Source organism: Musca autumnalis, unplaced genomic scaffold, assembly GCF_047663935.1.
Source record: "Musca autumnalis isolate F117 unplaced genomic scaffold, ASM4766393v1 scaffold_5, whole genome shotgun sequence".
Lineage (NCBI taxonomy): Eukaryota > Metazoa > Arthropoda > Insecta > Diptera > Muscidae > Musca > Musca autumnalis.
In genome coordinates, this window is record NW_027412088.1 from 69,694,364 (window position 1) to 69,713,519 (window position 19,156).

The 19,156-nt window shown below is 34.2% G+C and overlaps 1 protein-coding gene across 1 annotated transcript in view; it reads left to right on the forward strand.

The window, feature by feature from the left end:
• The window catches only part of LOC141405816 (antigen 5 like allergen Cul n 1-like), a 39,639-nt gene that overhangs the window by 10,283 nt on the left and 10,200 nt on the right, over positions 1 to 19,156 (forward strand). Inside the window, exon 2 of the mRNA XM_073990550.1 lies at positions 1,611 to 1,760. Coding sequence (XP_073846651.1) covers positions 1,611 to 1,760 — 150 coding nt within the window. The remainder of the gene's footprint in view (positions 1 to 1,610; positions 1,761 to 19,156) is intronic.

Sequence of the window (19,156 nt, forward strand, 5' to 3'; positions counted from 1 at the left end):
ATATGGACTATATATGTCAACCCCTTCGGAAAAGTTCAGTTTAGGACCTCCTCCCGAATCTGTTGATTTCTCTTGCAACAGGCCCCTATTACGATGGTACAAGTTTTTTTGTTTTTGAGAAGTAAGGCCATACTTTTTGAGAAAATGACTCGAAAGCTGTAAAAACCGCTACCCAACAAGCACCACCTTCGAATTTCACCACCAGCCACGCGCACAACAACTCTAGAAGCGAGAGTTGGGTTGGTCCACACTTTGCATATCGTAATATTTCTTCGAATATTGTTTCAATTCACATAGGCTTAGGGTATTATATCTCTGTCGGCAAAGTCAACTGATATTTTTTTACTTGTTAACATACATATAGCCACAGCTTCCACCCAAATTAAATTTTATGGCCAATTTTAAGGCCTGAAGGAGTGGAGAAAAATGTTGCCCTTTTGTAAGGGTGGTACCCGAAGGTGTGGACTTATATGATACTGATATGGCCCATCTTCGAACTCAAACTAAGCTTAGACAAAATATTACGAATACCAAATTTTGTAACGAATCGGTTATAGTGCGCACCAGCTAGCCGGAGAAAGACAGACGGAAGGACTAACTTGACTAAATCGACTCCAAATTTTCTGAAACCGATTTATTAATTTTTGATTATTTTATTTTTTTTTTTGGCAGCAAATGAATTAACCGAAAATGTCAAAATTTTGAAACAATCATTATTAGTTATAATAGCCCGTTTCCACGGTACGTCGTTCGTTCTCTATTCGTTGTTCGACCCATAACTACGAATAAATTACTTATTTCCCCACACAAAATTTTGTGAACGAACGACTTTTTTTACGTTGTTCGAGTAGAAATACTCTCTGAACGATGATAAAATATGTCCCATCCCTAACAAATGAGAGAATTTATCGAAAAAAATAATTATGACATGTCTAAATTCAAAATTAAAAAATTTGTTGAAAACACAAAAATTTTTAGAAAAAAGGAAAAAGATGAATGAAGATTAATGAACTAAACATTTTATACAGATGCAGAAGGAAGATGGTTGTGTTTCCTTCTTAATTCCACACACATTTTCTTGTCCATTAGTTCAAAACCGCGTAAAAAATCAGAATCAAAATGGAAACAAATAACTGAAAGTCTGTATATACAAGCAATGTTTTGACGTGTCTCTCTCTCTTTAATTTTGAAAATAGAAACATATAAAAATATATTGAAAATACCAAAATTTTCAGAATTAATGGAAAATATGAATGAAATGTGTGTAGTTAAATAAAGACGATACATTTGAAGGAAAGTCTATTGCTTTTCCTATTCATTTAATGCAAATTTTATGTGTTTTCGGTCCAAATTTTCGTGAAAACAAGGAAACAAAAATGAAGCAAATTTTGTTTATGTTTCTGTTAATTACGAATGGTGTCGTGGAAACGGGTTAATTCGTGTACGTCGTTCGACAGGCGAACAACGTAATTGAAACGCTCGTGTGAACATGACATAAGGGAAAACCGGATAACCGAATTCGACAACACTATCAATTCTTATCATATTTGTGTTAATAAGATTTTTTCTAACACAACAGTATTAATGAATCATTTAATTCTGTTTTTCAGTTCTTCGCACCTCGTTGTCAACCTGATGCCAAAATAATTGACATAAATCCCTATCGGCATGTTTTTGTTGATGAACACAATAAACGACGAAATTTAATAGCCTCCGGAAAATTGCCCGGCTACTATCCAGCTGCAAGAATGGCTACTATGGTAAGTTCAAAAACTACGTCGTTTTGTTTGAAAATTTCATACGACCTACATAAATTTGGTTGTATAATTTCAACAAAAGAATGCCAATAAAAATCACACGTTACAAAACTGTTACACATAACGAAACATATAAATAGGTTTCTGTGTAAACATAAGACACAGAATGAGAAGCATGAATAATAATAACGGTAAAGTAGGTCTAGCCCCCTCTGCACAATAAACTATACTAACAAAATTCTCTTAATTTATGCAAATGGCCAAGAGATTAAAAATCTCTCATCTGAAATGCGGCACTGTCAGTCAGTCATTGAACATTTCTATCTTGAAGCTTAACAACAACGACAACGCATGCGATTTATAAATATTAATAGAAATGTTAAATTATTACAACAACAAGACATTATCTATGAATAATCACAACAACAATAAAAAGACAACAAAAAATCAAAAATAAAATCAAACAAAAACTCGTAAAATTTGTTGAATTAAATACAGAAAGCCACTGGCAGACAAATAATTAATTCTTCCTAATAAGAAAAAGTCGAAGAAGAAAGAAGAAGGGATGTTCCCTCCCCTCTTTCACTCAAATGGTGTGTGAGATAAGCCCCTAAGATATAAAAATCTGGTTAATAATATAAAATATAATAAACTGTCAAAAAAGTGATGATTGCGGTGTTATTAAATGTGATTAGCATCGCCTTAAAACAAACGATTAACTGGCTAATAGAAATCGGGTTGCCACAAAGCATTGTTCGGATAACGACAATGGGGGCAATTATGACATTATTTATTTGAATTTTATTTAGATTTGTACATCACCAATTGCTTTAAATAGTAAAACACGTTTGCATGGATGTGTAATGGCTTATTAATGGTTTAAAAATATAAAGTATATAAAAATCTGTGGTTTATAATGTACTTTAAAATGTCAGAAATTAAGAGGATTTAGTCAAAATAAATCATCATTATTTTGATGCATTCAATGTAAAATCCTCGAAAAATACAGCTATAAAATTGCAATGGTAGCCTTGAACAAAAAAATTAGTATATGTGGCGTATACATGTTTGCATAATGTATACGCATTGGTGGCCACATAATGTACAACAAAAATTTGAAAAATGACACAAATAAATCAAAAACATGTGAGAAAAGGCTATAGCCGGAACGGAGCCGACTATGTGATACCCTACACCACTACCCCTGTGCATAAGCTTTTCACTCGTAAGCATTTTTAAGGAGATACTAAACTTTTCACCTACATATACAGTCTACGATGGAAAAAAGCCATTGGCTGTAATATGAATGTAATATTGAAAAAAATTGATTTCTGGAATAGAAGGGGCACACATGAGTCGTCTTTGGAAATAAAAAAGGTTCAATTTGAAATCTTGGATGTATAAAGAGAGGCCCCAAATGGTGAAAATTGTCTGGCAACAACAACATCTAATATGCCTGAGGATGTTAGCCTAACCAGTCAACGAAACGACCGCATAGCTGTTTATGTGTGTGTGTAGGACTTCGCTAGATAGCAATTTTTCAATGTAATCTCCTTAGGTCATAAAGCTCGATTAATTAAATTAATTAAAATCTCACAAACAATGGCCTTCGACCCTAAAAAGGCAAAAACTTAAAGATAATATTTTAACATAAGTGACAAATTTTGTATTAATTTAGAGCTCAGATGGTTCAGTTTAATTACACTATGCGACACTGAAAATGCAAACAACTTCTAGCATGCATTTTTTGAAAGTACATATTTAGACTACAAAAAACCTAGTAGGGTTTTGTCCTGTCAGATCCAGTTCGGATTTTATGGCCTCATCTAAACCGGGCTAAATCTACACTTTTTTGCATTTATCAGGCCTTTATCTCAGAAACGAATAGGAATTTGGCCTTTCTGTCTTTAGCAATATTGTAGCCCGAAACTAGTAGAACTTATCTTTTGAAAAAACCACATAAGAAAAACTCCATCTAGAGCATCAAAATCTATAAAATGTAGAAAATTTTACGTAATTGCTGAAATTGTGGTCAGTATCGGCTAAAATGTTGGGAGTTGAACCAAGTAACCTTTTGCAAAAATCTTCCAAATAATGTTCTCAACAATTCTTTAGACCATTCTGAAACTCTAAAATGTTTAATTAACGTTGTTTCAGCGGTATTTTGCATCATACCTTTTACAACACATATTTCAAACACAGTTCACACCAACAGTTTATTCTCGCATTTCGGATTTCACTACATTATTGACATTTTTAACGGTTTTGGAGATACGGTACGAAATGTATAAAAATTGTGGCATTTTTGCATATATTTCGAATTTTGAGGCAATAAATTTAGTTTTTCCAGTTCATTATTTCTCCAAATATTTTATTCTTGTCCTTATCTACAAATTTGCTTCAGAGGTCAGAAGAAGATTCGCCTTGGGTTCAGAGATATAGCCCCTGAATTTCTTTAAAAACTCAATATTTAACCACGTTTAGATGGGTCATAAAATCAGAGCTGGATCTGACACAACAAAACCAAACTAGGGTTTATTGTCGTTTGGGCCTGTACTTTCAAAAAATCCTCAGTTCGAATTGTTTGCACAAGATCACCTTAAAAATGTTGCACAGTGTTATCAAGCTCTCTCCTTGGAATATGTCCAACAGAAGCAGAAATATCTGACATCGAAATAAAATTGCATAAATTGGAAATTGGTATATCCCAGAATCTTTTTCAACATCACAAGCATTTCACCAATTTTGGTAAAGCAATTGGGAACATATCTTCACTGTCGAAACACATCCAACCAGTACAATTCAAATAAAAAAGGGAAAGTGGGATGTTCGCAAACCTATTTTGCATCATAGTAAAGATGATACTTTCATCATCCATTGACGGGCTTTCCTTTTGAAATAGGACTACTGAAAGCGGAGATATTCACATAAGAATAAAACTTTGAACTTTTGTCAACATTCGTTTTTTTTTGTCCATTTCGACTCTTGTATATTATCGGACCATCACCAAACTAAATATACTTCTTCCTTTCTGGGAGCCCTATTAACCACCATAATTTCTTGACTATCCTATCAAAATTGCGACTTGTAGCGTGATTACAAACAAGTAAAAAAGTATCAGTCGGCTTAGCCGACAGAGATATACCCTCAGCCTATGTGAATTAAAACTTTCATCTACGGACAGATCGACACAATTGTTGAACTTTAGTGGGGGAGGTAACATAAAGAGAAGATCGATATCGGCCCTTTTAGAAATTAAACTAAATGTGGACAATATATTAGGAGATCCAAAGTTTGGATAAATTTGGTTGCCCCGTTCAAGGGATATCGTACATACCATTTTAGTGGCATTTTTTAAATATTGGAGGGAAGTACAAGAAGTTGTTGCCAATCTTTAAACTGGAACTAAGTTTGGACACATTTTGTGCTGTTTTCTCAAGAAATATGGACTTGCCCCTGAAAAAGCATGTACCGTCGTAATTGAGGCAGCGAATGCAAGATGCTTCAACAGAAATCAAAGTGATTCGAAAGCAGGTCTTAAAGTGAATTTATCCAACATTTAGTGTTTGAGATACCCGAAGGAGTGGACAAATATAGTCCATATTCAAACCTGATATCCATATGGCAGATGTATAAGGATGTGTAAAGTATGGACCAAATCGGTCACTCCCTTCAAGAGTTGTCGTGCGCACAATTTTTCCGAACACTTTTTAACTTTTATGGGGTAGGTACCTGAAGGTTTGGACCGATATGGCTTATCTTCGAACTTATACTAAGTTTGGACAAAATATTATGAAGGCCAAATTTTGAACCGATTCTGCATATCCGTTCAAGACTTATCTTGCGCTCCAACCACTAAAGACGGTGTCATAGGGATTTTTTGCACTTTTCAGGCTATTTGATCAGGAAGTATGGACTTGCCCCAGATGAAACTTGTACCGTCGTATGGGGGCGGTGAATACAAGTTGTTACAACAAAAGCGATTCGAGAGCCGGTCCTAAACTGGGCTTTTCCGATCTTTTGAGTCCATATTGGAACCTCATCTAAGTCTGGCAGAAATTTCACGATGTGCAAAGTATGGGCCAAATCGGTTATTCCCTTCAAGAGTTATCGTGCGCACAATATTTCCGAACATTTTCGAACTTTTGTGGGGAAGGTACCGGAAGTAGTGGACCGATATAACCCATCTTCGAACTTAAACTAAGTTTGGATAAAATATAACGAAAGCCAAATTTTGGACCGAATCGGTTGATCCGTTTGAGAGTTATCGTGCGCTCCAGCCAGACAGACAGACGGACGGACAGTCTTGTCTGAAACGGATTTCGTCCAAACATACTAAAACCATTATTTCTATGAGGCACAATTTGCCCGTATGAAAGTGTATATACCCTCGTTAGCATAAATGCTGAGGGTATACAAATGGATAAATGGGATGCATTATCGACTTTTGCGATATCACCGTTGTTTGACCACCTACGCCAACATATTATGCAACAATATAGAGGAAATCTTATGCTGTTCCTACCATTTTTTACCAGAAGAAATTTGTCTGGTAGCCTGTGATAGAAGAGAAAGCCATTTTTGTTCTCTCTCTCTCTCTTAAAAATTGCTTCCAGTTTTACCACTTTTTGGGGTTAATGAACGCTTTGCAGTTTAAAAATGGTGAAAAGGTAACCTCTGGCAAGTAAAGGAACAAAACTAAGAATAGATTTCCGAACCTCTCTATTTTGTTCCCAACTTTTAATGTCATGATTTTTGTTCTAGTCTTCGACCTGTTTACTCCATTGTAGACTTGGCCTTCCCGTTCTAGTGTACCGCAATGTTATCAGTATTTATGCGTCTGACCAAGATAATCGATATATGCAGGTGTATATCCAGTACAGTTAGGGTACATCTTACAAATTTTATATACTTCTCAACAAGTTAGGGATTTGGTAGTGGATTTGCCAGGTCTAAATTATTTCATTTGGCATACATAAGATGCTCTAATCATAGGATACGCATTCCTCTTATCAGTGTGTCACCTCTAATCTAGAACAACTTGGCTTGTAATCCATTGGCTCCAGTGGCCTTATTTTCAATTCAAGTTTTCCCTTTTATGTCTGAAACTCTATTTGATTTCTAAACTAAGCGGTATACACTCAAAACAAATTTTCTGGCTTTGATAGCAACAGTTTGGAAAAATGTTCTTTGCATACCCTGAGCGTACAGCCTACATCTCTTACCAGATTACCCTTATCGACACTATTTGTCGGACTTCACTCTGGCTCCATTACATTTCCATTTTTTTACACCACCGCTTTTTCATTTCTCTCTTTTTCATATAAAGACTTTTCGAAACAAAATGTCGGAGCGACATCGTATCGATTTCGTTCCCAAATCGCAACGAAATCGGTACAAAATCTGAACTATTTCAGCTCCGAAAAATCGTTTAGAAATCGGAACGAAATCTGAACGACGTTGCTTCCGAAATTGTTCAGACGTGTCAGACATCCGACATTTGGTTTGCTGGGAACAGGGAATAACATATCCAAATGAGAGCCATGTCAGGCGTTGTTTAACAAAGGGACATTACTCTCCCAACAATTCTCTCTCATTTATTTTGGACACCAATGCCTATATGTTGCATTCTTCTCTTCGATAGCATCATGACATTTCTGGCCATATTATGGGTTCCTTGTTGGAGGCCTCTGGTATTCAAGTATGAATTTTGGGATGTTTGCTACTGTGCTGATATGCTATCGGAATGAGGAGTGCTTGGTTACACAATTGGACCAGTTGAGTGGAATATGCTGTGATTGTGATTGCAGCTTACTGATGTCCAATTTTCGTGATGGGTCAGTTCGTAATTTAATTTAATTGTGGACATTGGTATTTTCGCAAGAGAAATAAGACGAATTATTCCAATTTAGTAGAAAATATTTCATGGTAGAGGGTGTAATTTTCAACTTATTATTCTTCGGCCATCTTACTGCTGACCTTGACCTCATTCTGGCTGGACAGCAGTGGCATCTTTGTAGTCGATAATACTACCTACCAATACAACCAGTTATGTTTTCAGTTCCGATTTTCAATTTATCATGCGATGTTTCTTCTCCCGATGCCACTCTCCTTTCGTTTGCTCGAATTTGATGTTTGCACCTCGAATTGATCTTACGTTCATGATCGATTTGGTTTCTCATATCCATGTATAATAAAATCGTACATATAAGGTAATTGGATAAAAAACCTCAAGCAGAAAAATTCACCGCAAGCAGTTATATAATTGAACACAAACTTTAGAACTGCAAAAATATATGTACCATAATATGGGATCATCAATTCCACAAGGATGAATCTAAGAACATGTTGCCTCGAGGCAACCTTAAATTACAAATTACAGCTAATTCGATTAAAAATTGCTGCTAAAATCTTCAAAATACCGAAAATCGGGAGATATCATTATATGGGGGCTATACCAAAACGTGGGCCGATATAGCAAAAAGACAATCGGGTACAAAAATATAGCGTTATAGATTAATTATTGTGGACGCTAATGTAATTACAATAGACGGACATGGGTAGATCTACTTAGAATTTTATCTTGACCAAGAATATATATACTTTATAAGGTCGCAAATGATTATTTCAATGCATTACAAACGGGAAAAACAAACTTAAACAAACTCCATACTATGGTGGAGGGTATAACAATTAAAATACTTATAAATGCATTTTATGGGGTCTTCTTAATAGAACATTGTTTTCTTATTTAGTAGATAATTCTATTCAGTCTTCGGGTACCAGCATTCTATGATTTCTTCCATTGACAATTCATTTTTGAATACTCCGGTGTCGGAATCTCCCAACATATATTTCATATGAGTGTTGAACAAAACATTGTAATGGAATTTGGATGTACATCCTCAAAAGACACCATGTAAAAGAATATTCATATGTTATAAGTGTAAAATAATCACGGTATACAGATACATGGCCATCACTGATATATAATTAATTCGGACAAAATCTAATTTTAAAACCACTTGCACAAAATTGACAATAAAGAAAATAAAAACAAATAAATTAAAATAACCTCGAATTTATATAAAGTATTTAAAAATTTGCATTTCAAAACGTAAGAAGATTCTAAACAATAAAAATGTACATCAAGTCCCATAAATCTGACTTAGGTGTATAAATACTGTAAAAACATTTACGTACATTTACGGTAATTAAAATGGCAATAGACGTCTTCTTACAGAGAGTTACTGACAAATTGTGTCGGTTAGGTAATTTTTTAATATTTTTAGCGTCATATTACAGATTTAAACTTCTAACAATAATATTTTGAAAAAAAAACCTATGAAATTATTAGAATGTTCCAAAAATTAAAAAGTATTTTGCATTTTTTATTACCATTTATTAAATATGCTCTAGTCAGGGTTAATAACATCATAAAGATGAATAATAAATTTTGTTCTTTAAATGCCTTAAAATCACACCGCACAGTGTGTCCAAAATGGGTTTTTTGTGTCAAAAATCTATATTTTCTAAATGGATAAAGATAGAGCTATGAAATTTGGAGGATATGTTTATCTGACATGGATCTTTTATTCCATTTAGATACAAGCCATTCGGTCGACGTCTTCTATAAAATTTTATTGAATAAAAAACGGCTTTTCGAAATTTCGTGTAATATAGATACATTTAAATAAGAATTTATAATTTCTTAGAGTTATTTAAAATACGTTTTGGAGATATAGAAACATAAAACGTTATATTCGCAAATACAGACTTGTGTTTTAACAACATAAAATAATTCATTTAATATGTATAATATAGAAATAGAACAAATTAAATTCATAGATGAATATTTACTTAGCGTAAAATGGTAATATTTCGCTGTTTAAATTATGTTTTTTTAGTTTTTGACTTGTTTCTTAAATTGCAAATAAACGATCGATGGACCAAGTCTTCGTTTGTGACCTTTGTGGAAATCTTTCGCGTAAAGTTTTGGCGGTATCACCGTATATCCTTATGTCGTGACTCTTGTGCCACCTCCAATAGTTGCCCAATAAGAATTATATATGCATCTGTTATAGTTTTTCCATCTAATAACACCTTATGAACTGTGGCTGGCGTATTATACCAACTATAATTGTCTAAATAAACCTTACAAGTTTCTTGTGCATATTTATCAAATTTGTCTGAAATCTCGTTATTAATTCCATTCGGTTTTTATTTTTTTAAATATTCGCAAAATTCCTTAAATAGGTAAAGTTTTATCAAAAAGTGGACCTATGTCCACAGTTTTTTGTGTGCAAGTTTTTTTACCACTAGGAACCCTAAATGCAAAATTTTAGCAACTTCGCCCGGAAAATGTGTTTAAAAAATCTAAAATACCTGAAATCGGGTAGTACCGTTATATGGGTGCTACATCAAAACGTGGACCTATATAAACAATTGTTGGTAAGGAGATAGTTTACTCGTAGAAAACGTTATATGTATTTAAATTTTTAGCTAGATCGGAACTTTTTAGTTATATCCTATTAATAAAGAACTAAACAAGTAAAAAAGTGTAAGTCGGCTTTGCCGACAGATATATCACAAATGTTGTTAAATATTTCAAATTCCATTTCAAAAAAATGTTAATTTTTGTTTCGCGCTACATCAAAGATTTTTGGTACATAGGTTAAGAAACAAATTCCCAGCACGAATCCGCTCGCGAGCCAGTTTTTTGGTGATGCGGACAAAAGTTATGGCGGTTTTATTTTCGTTTTAAAGAAAAAATTATTATAAAAACTCTAATTATTTTACCGCGAGCAATTGCTACTAAAAAGTTATCTGGAAGTGGCTTGAGTTAGTAGATTGCATAATTTTGGTTAAATGTTACTCAGTACTCGCGAAATGTATAATAAATTGATAAATTATTGAATGTAAGTCAACTTTTTTCAAAATAAAGTTCCATTTACCCGCTGTAAAATTACGAAAAAATTCGTATGGAAGCAAAACATCACGGCGAATCAAATGAGACTAAAATCATACAGATTGGTATTATAGTTTCGACGTCACAGCCAAAATAAACACATATTTTGGTAAAAAAAAATAATTTTTTGTTTGAAACAATATTTTTTCACATTCATTATGTAGTATAAAATTTTGGAAAAATCTATAGGAATATTTCCTTCATTACACTGTGCGACACGAAAAAAATTAACCACATTCTGACACCGCAGCGTGATAGAAGACGAACAATGAGAAGACACGTGTCTCGGCGTTTTTCCCTGTTACTTCGAATTTCGCGGTTATAGGCCCCAAAGACCTGAGACCTTGATGTCAAAAAGGACCATTTTGTCAGGCTCATATCTTCTAAACCGCTAAGAATTTTGGTTTACTCGTGGAGGCAAAGTTGTAGCTCTCATCTTAAAGAATAATAATTGTGAAGACATACAATCCATTCACCTTATCTTCAAGGTCAAAATCGTTAAGGTCAAGTTTCCGTTATAATTTTTTCTCAGATTTTGGCCTACAGATATCAAACCGATCAAAATTGAATCAAACAACCAACTACAAAAATGTACCTTAGATCTCAATTAACAACTTTTTAGAACATACGAACTCTGTAGAAATGGTTCTTAAAGGTCAAAATAGCAAAACAAATGCAATTTTTATTTTCTTTTTTCGGTTTCTGCTCCATAGAAATTAAACCATTCAAAATTCAAGAAAACATTCAACCACAATAATGTAGCGAATATATCAGTATACAACATTGTGGAACATCAGAGCCCACTACGAACTGATTTTTATACTTTTTTCTCCGATTCTGGTCCATAGATACCGAACCGTTCAAAATTCAAGAATACAAGCAACTACAAAAATTTACCTAAGATCTCAGTTAACAACTTTCTAGAACATATGAACATTCTAGGAGCGGCCCTTTAAGCTCAAAATTCCATTAGTTTTACCCATTCTTTCCTGGTCAGGTCCGTAAATAACAAACCTTTCAAATTTTCTAGAGTATTGAACAGTTTGTTATTTCCAGACCTGAGCATTAACCATAATATAACACTGTGACACAAAATGGAACTCAAAGTCTGGGGGGTGGAAAATTTCTTTTGGAGATGAAAGCCCTTGATGAGTTTACTAAGAACCCAAACGGAAATTTTCGCCATAGGTCAAGTTTCTGAGATATCGCGCGATGAAGTTTTTGATTTTTTCCCTATAAATACTTGGGAAAATACCTCCATATCTCTGTTTGGCGTTGCTGTAGCATCGTTTTGAGGTGACATGTCTTTAGTCAAATCGCTTGGCGAATCTTTTTGTAGAACATTTCATTCTTCTAACTCGATGCCTTTCATGTCCTATTCGTCCTTTATTTCTTGAACCGTAGTGAAAGTACCACAAGATGAGATTTTTTAGCATCCAAATATTCTACAAAAATGTTGCTCAGAAGATTTTAGGTACGGTTCTCTTTGACATTATCATTTTTTGAAATTTATTCGGACTTGGTTCAGAATTAAACTATGTTTTGTTTATCTGTATATTCGTTATTGGTTATGTATTGGTATGTAGACATTACCAATGGGTATTGCTTATGTAGACATCTGGGGTGCTTCTGAAATATTTACCACAAATAGCTCTTGTATTGATGAACATGTTAATAACAAATTTTCTTGGAGGATAGATCTGGTTATCTCAGTTTTTGAACCGGATATTCCGACACTAAAACCGATTTTTGAACCGGTTTTAAGTAACCGATTAAAGTTATATGTATACCATTAAAAAGCTTATAGAGTTGTCAATCAAATTAAATACATTCGCTTATGAAAACTTTGCTAGTTGCAGTTCTAGAACAAAAACACCGTTTTCTTAAACCGTTTTTAAGGGAAAATATCAGTACGCGCATATATGGAGATCAAAGGCTGGGGGGTAAAAAATTCTTTTTGGCGATGAATGTCGATGAAGGTAATATGATGAACCCGGAAGGACAATTTTGACGTAGGTCAAACTTCTGAGTTATAGCGAAATTAATTCTTTCTTGACAAACTATACAGACCTACATGAAAAAAACACATAGCAACATTTTATCATGCTATAACTCAGAAGTTTGACTTATGGCAAAACTTCATCGACATTCATTGCCAAAAAGAATTTTTTACCCCCCAGCCTTTGATCTCCATATATGCGCGTACTGATATTTTTCCTTAAAAACGGTTTAAGAAAATGGGTTTTTTGTTCTAGAACTGCAACTAGCAAAGTTCTCATAAGCGAATTAATTTGATTTGATTGACAACTCTATAAGCTTTTTAATGGTATACATATAAGTTTAATCGGTTACTTAAAACCGGTTCAAAAATCGGTTTTAGTGTCGGAATATCCGGTTCAAAAACTGAGATAACCGGATCTATCCTCCAAGAAAATTTGTTATTAACATGTTCATCAATACAAGAGCTATTTGTGGTAAATATTTCAGAAGCACCCCAGATGTCTACATAAGCAATACCCATTGGTAATGTCTACATACCAATACACAACCAATAACGAATATACAGATAAACAAAACATAGTTTAATTCTGAACCAAGTCCGAATAAATTTCAAAAATGACAATGAAAACGGGTCAAAATCGATTAGTTGTCAAAGAGAACCGTACCTAAAATCTTCTGAGCAACATTTTTGTAGAATATTTGGATGCTAAAAAATCTCATCTTGTGGTACTTTCACTACGGTTCAAGAAATAAAGGACGAATAGGACATGAAAGGCATCGAGTTAGAAGAATGAAATGTTCTACAAAAGGATTCGCCAAGCGATTTGACAGAAGACATGTCACCTCAAAACGATGCTACAGCAACGCCAAACAGAGATATGGAGCTATTTTCCCAAGTATTATAGGGAAAAAATCAAAAACTTCATCGCGCGATATCTCAGAAACTTGACCTATGGCGAAAATTTCCTTTTGGGTTCTTAGCATACTCATCAAGGGCTTTCATTTCCAAATGCAATTTTCCACCCCCCAAAAATGCTGCTGCACAGTGTAATTGTTAGTGAATTTTGAACATGAAGAACCGTTTCTAGAATGTTCATATGTTCTAGGAAGTTGTTAACTGAGATCTTAGGTACATTTTTGTAGTTGCTTGTATTCTTGAATTTTGAACGGTTCGGTATCTATGGACCAGAATCGGAGAAAAAAGTATAAAAATCGAATATTTTCTAAAGTTTTTTGCTATTTTGACCTTTAAGAACAGTTCGTAGTGGGCTCTGATGTCCCACAAAGTTGTATACTGATATATTCGCTACATTATTGTGGTTGAATGTTTTTTTGAATTTTGAATGGTTTAATTTCTATGGAGCAGAAACCGAAAAAAGAAAATAAAAATTGCATTTGTTTTGCTATTTTGACCTTTAAGAACCATTTCTATAGGGTTCGTATGTTCTAGAAAGTTGTTTATTGAGATCTAAGGTACATTTTTGTAGTTGGTTGTTTGATTCAATTTTGATCGGTTTGATATCTGTAGGCCAAAATCTGAGAAAAAATTATAACGGAAACTTGACCTTAACGATTTTGACCTTGAAGATAAGGTTGAATGGATTTTATGTCTTCACAATTATTATTCTTTAAGAAGAGAGCTACAACTTTGCCTCCACTAGTAAACCAAAATTCTTAGCGGTTTAGAAGATATGAGCCTGACACAATGGTCCTTTTTGACATCAAGGCTTCAGGTTTTTGGGGGCTCATAACCGCGAAATTCGAAGTAACAGGGAAAAACGCCGAGACACGTGTCTTCTTATTTTTCGTCTTCCATGACGCTGCGGTGTCAGAATATGGTTAATTTTCCATGACACAAAAAATTACACACAGTGTTATGCTTAAATCTCCCACTAAAATATACGGATTTTGCTTTATAGACATTCATATAAAAGCTTTCCTATTGAGGAAGATAATTGGGTTGCTGAGGATATATCTCAAGGCTTCTGAAATGGAAATAGAGGTCACATAACCCATTTTAATTTACATGCATTTTAAAATACGTGTAAATCGCGTAATTATCAAAATCATTTTGTCCGCATGTGATTTTCATGTAAGACCATATCTTTTAATTTCTATATATTTTTCGAAATTTAATTTGGAGGCTAAGATGTAGCATCGGCTGCATCTTAGCACTAAAAAACCTATAAAATATCGCTAACTTGCGCAAATTGAATACAATTATTGTCCGCATCCGATTTCAATATCCACCATGAAAATCTACATCGATATATATCTATTTCAAGGCGATCAATCAAGAACCGTGGGTGTAGCATCCCAACATTATTTTTGGGATAAAATGAAGGTAGCTCCTTTATCATTGAAGTTTTCAAATCTCTGTTTCCGCTAAAACGAAGATGCTGTACTAGTTGTTTCATTGCAGTGGAAACGAACCACAGAAAACGCGATAAAATACGCGGTATTTTCAAAAACATTTTTAGTTGATTTTTCTACTTTGGAATTTCTCGCAATTCGCGTTTTAGTAAATGGATTTTCACGGAGAATGATTTATTGGATCCGGAACGTAAAAAACTAAAATGTGCAATCAAGTACGAGGAATTCGAATGACAATTGTAAAAATTAGGCCCGAAAAATATGATTTTTCGAAAAATGTTCGCACAAAATTTCCGTATTTGGATGCAGATTTCTATGAAGCTGTGTAGACTACATTCACGACACATATATCAAATAACTCAGAATCGCGAGTTCTACAATCCTATATACGATTTTTTGAAAAACCTGTTTGCGGACTGAAATTAGAAGAAAATTTCAAAAAACACTGTAAATCTGGCTTCAATATGTCGGCATCATTTAATGGTAGAAGCAGTTCAAATTTTGAAAAGTAATACATTAGCGAGATGATCCTTATTTAGTTTGCTTCAACTTTTACTTTGACAGGAAAATCGAGAGAAGTGTGGTTTACTCACAAATCGAGAGAAAACAAAAAAAGACATGTTGGCTTCAACCCATTTTTACCCATTTTTTCACATAAACATAGCCACAGCTTCCACGCAAATTATTTTTTAAGGCCAATATTTTTTACCACGTCCAAAAACATTTCATTTTATCCAAATATATTTAATTTGTATAATATACAATCACAAGTCGCGTGTTCTGAAAGGGTAAACCTTGACTTCAGCTATGTTAAATTTTCAAAAATATTGGTGATATACCCTCAGCCAATGTGAAGTGAAGCTTTCGCCTACGGACATATAGATTATTATATTTAAGGTCTCTTCAGAATTTTGTGGCCTTTTTGGACATTTGAACTTGCCGACAAAAATTTGGATTAGGAATTAACTGAACTAAGACAATATGTTGAACTTTTGTGGGGGAGGTACCCTTAGGGAGGGTACCATTTTAGAAGTTAAACTAAATTTTGACAAAATATTATTATGACATTCAAGTAATATCGTCCTAGCATTTTAGTGAAATTTTTTAAATATTGGGGAGAATTACCGGAAGTTGTGGATCGGTATTGCGTCATGAAACTAAGTTTGGATATAATATGACGAAGACCAAATGTTGGACCAAATCGGCTATCGTGCTCTCCGACCACCACATATGGTGCCATAGGGGGTTTTTAAACCCTTCCAGATGTTTGCTCAAGAAGTATGGACTTGCCACTGAAAAAAGTTTACCATCGTAATTGAGGCAGCGAATGCAAGTTGCTTCAACAAAAATCAAAGTGATTCGATAGCAGGTCTTAAAGTGAACTTATCCGAAATTTTGTGTGGGAGGTACCGGATGGAGTGGACAAATGTAGTCCATATTTGAACCTGATGTATATCTAGTAAATATATTAGGATATGTAAAGTATAGACCAATTCGGCCACTCCCTTCAAGAGTTACCGTATGAACAAATTTTCTGAACATTTTTGAACTTTTGGGGGGGAGGTACCTGAAGGAGTGGACCGATTTGGCTTATCTTCAAACTTAAACTATGTTTGAACAACATATTACTAAGGCCAAATTTTGGACCGAATCGGCTGATCCGTTCGAGAGTTATCTTGCGCTTCAACCACATCACACGGTGTCATAGGGGTTTTTTTTGCTACTTTCAGGCTATTTTCTCAAGAAGGATGGACTTGCCCCTGATGAAACTTGTACCGTCGTATGGAGGGCAGTGAATACAAGTTGCTAAAACAGAAATCAGAGCGATTCGGGAGATGACTCTAAACTGAACTTTTCCGAAATTTTGTGTGGGAGGTACCCGAAGGAGTGGACCGATTGAGTTTATATTGAAACATTATCTAAGTCTGGTACACATTTTACGATGGGCAAAGTATGGACCAAATCGGTTACTCCGTTCAAGAGTTATCGTGCGCACAAATTTTCCGAACATTTTCGAACTTTTGTGGGGGAGGTACCGGAAGGAGTGGATCGATATAGCCCATCTTCGAACTTAAACTAAGTTTGGGCAAAATATTACGAAAGCCACAATTTGAATCGAATCGTTTCATCCGTTCGAGAGTTATCGTGCGCTCCAGCCAGACAGACAGACGAACGGACGGACATTGCTCAATCGACTCCAAATTGTCTGAAACACATTTCGTCCAAACATACTTGGGGTCTAAAACCATTATTTCGATGAGGCACATTTTGCCCGTATGAAAGTGTATATACCCTTATTTCGTCCTTAAGAACGCGAAAAATGGAAAAAATAAGTTTAGTTTCGAAAATTTGGAAAGTTTTGAAGCGATTTGCAGTTTTACATTTTTAAAACGATGTCATAAATTTTTTGATTTTTGTCATTGGGCGCATCCACTGTGCATCGGTAACAAGCAAATCACATCTTACTCCAACTCGCTTTTCTTTGTTGACCTTCTGCAATTCTTTCTTCAGTGCTAGCATAATCTTTTTCCTTTGTAATCGTGGTCGCGTTCTATAAACATCTACGTGCCTGCTAGCATTTTTGTAGCTGTTAGAACATCAACTACAGTTTTCGATGATTTAAATTCTACTACAAATGATATTTTCCTGAATTTTCTAAACATTTTCGATTTCGGAATCAATATTTAATTTAAGATTGTAACTTAGGACTTTCTTCACAGCACTATAAATAGATTTTTGTGTCGGTAACCCTCTCATGATAACTTCGCTTCAGCTTAATTGCTCCTCCAGCCTCTGTAACCTCTTGTTAGTTTCTTCTTTCTCCTCATTCATCCTTTTCATTTCATCTTTGAGCACCTCATTTTCGATCGACAGCCTTTTAACATCATTCTTCACAGTCTGAATGTTGCCTTTGATGCCCAATAAGTCTGTTTAGTTGGTAGATTTTCAAGTTTTTCATTTAACAGGTTTGACATGGACTCTTGCATTAACTTCATTAGATCCATTGTCGACATATTCCCTACCAAATAAACTAAATTGTTTGTTGTTTTCAATAAGTTATAGTGCTTTTTATCCCCAATACATTTTAATTTAATGTTGCATACTAACTTTTGCGACAGACTGTATGGGATCTATGTCCAAATCTGAACCGATTTCAATACAATATGGAAAACCTATTTCTAGTTTGAATTCGGTGACATACATAGCGTGATTTGTGCATCAAATACCTCAAATCGGGAGCACATATATATGGGAGCTATGTCCAAAACTGAACCGATTTCACCTATGGGTAAAAAATTATATTCCCTTATTTGCTGCTAAATCGGACAATAAATGCGACGGATGAACATTCAAAAATCCACTCGGAAGGAACTATCTATCTCTATCTGTCTATCTCGTTTCCCTTTGTATGTTACATACAATGCACAAAGACATAATACCCCTTACGACAGTGTGGTGTAGAGTATAATAAATATATGTAAATACTTAAATGTTAACAAAAAAGCTTTATTACCTAATAATAAAATAATTAGTAATAATATTTCTTAAAACAAATTGCTTTACACTTTTATTCTACAATTTATGAAACTTTGAAGAAACAATTTGCCAATGGAGGATCTTTCGAAGCTTAAGTGAAAACATGAAATATTTCGAGTGATTAAATTTTATTACAACTTAATTGTACGATTTGTTAATCATTTAAAATTTATTATTTTTTGCACCAAAATGAACATTTGTACAAACACTTTTCTCATAATATCTTGAATGATTTCGGCAGCGACGTAGCCAGATATTTATTGTGAGAGGGAAATCCCATGGGTAACGTCAAAAATCACTTTTAAAACAAAAAGAAATAAGTCTGTCTTGGGATTTTGTTTATCACATTCTTATTTATCTACACTTGACCACGCCTTTGTTCTCATATTTGTTTTTTATTTTATGACTATGGGAATATTTTGTTTTGTTATTCCATAAAAAAGTTCATCAGAGTTCAGACAAATAAACAATTTGTGATAAATTGCAAATACAGCAAAAAATCTCACAATGGGTGGCGGAA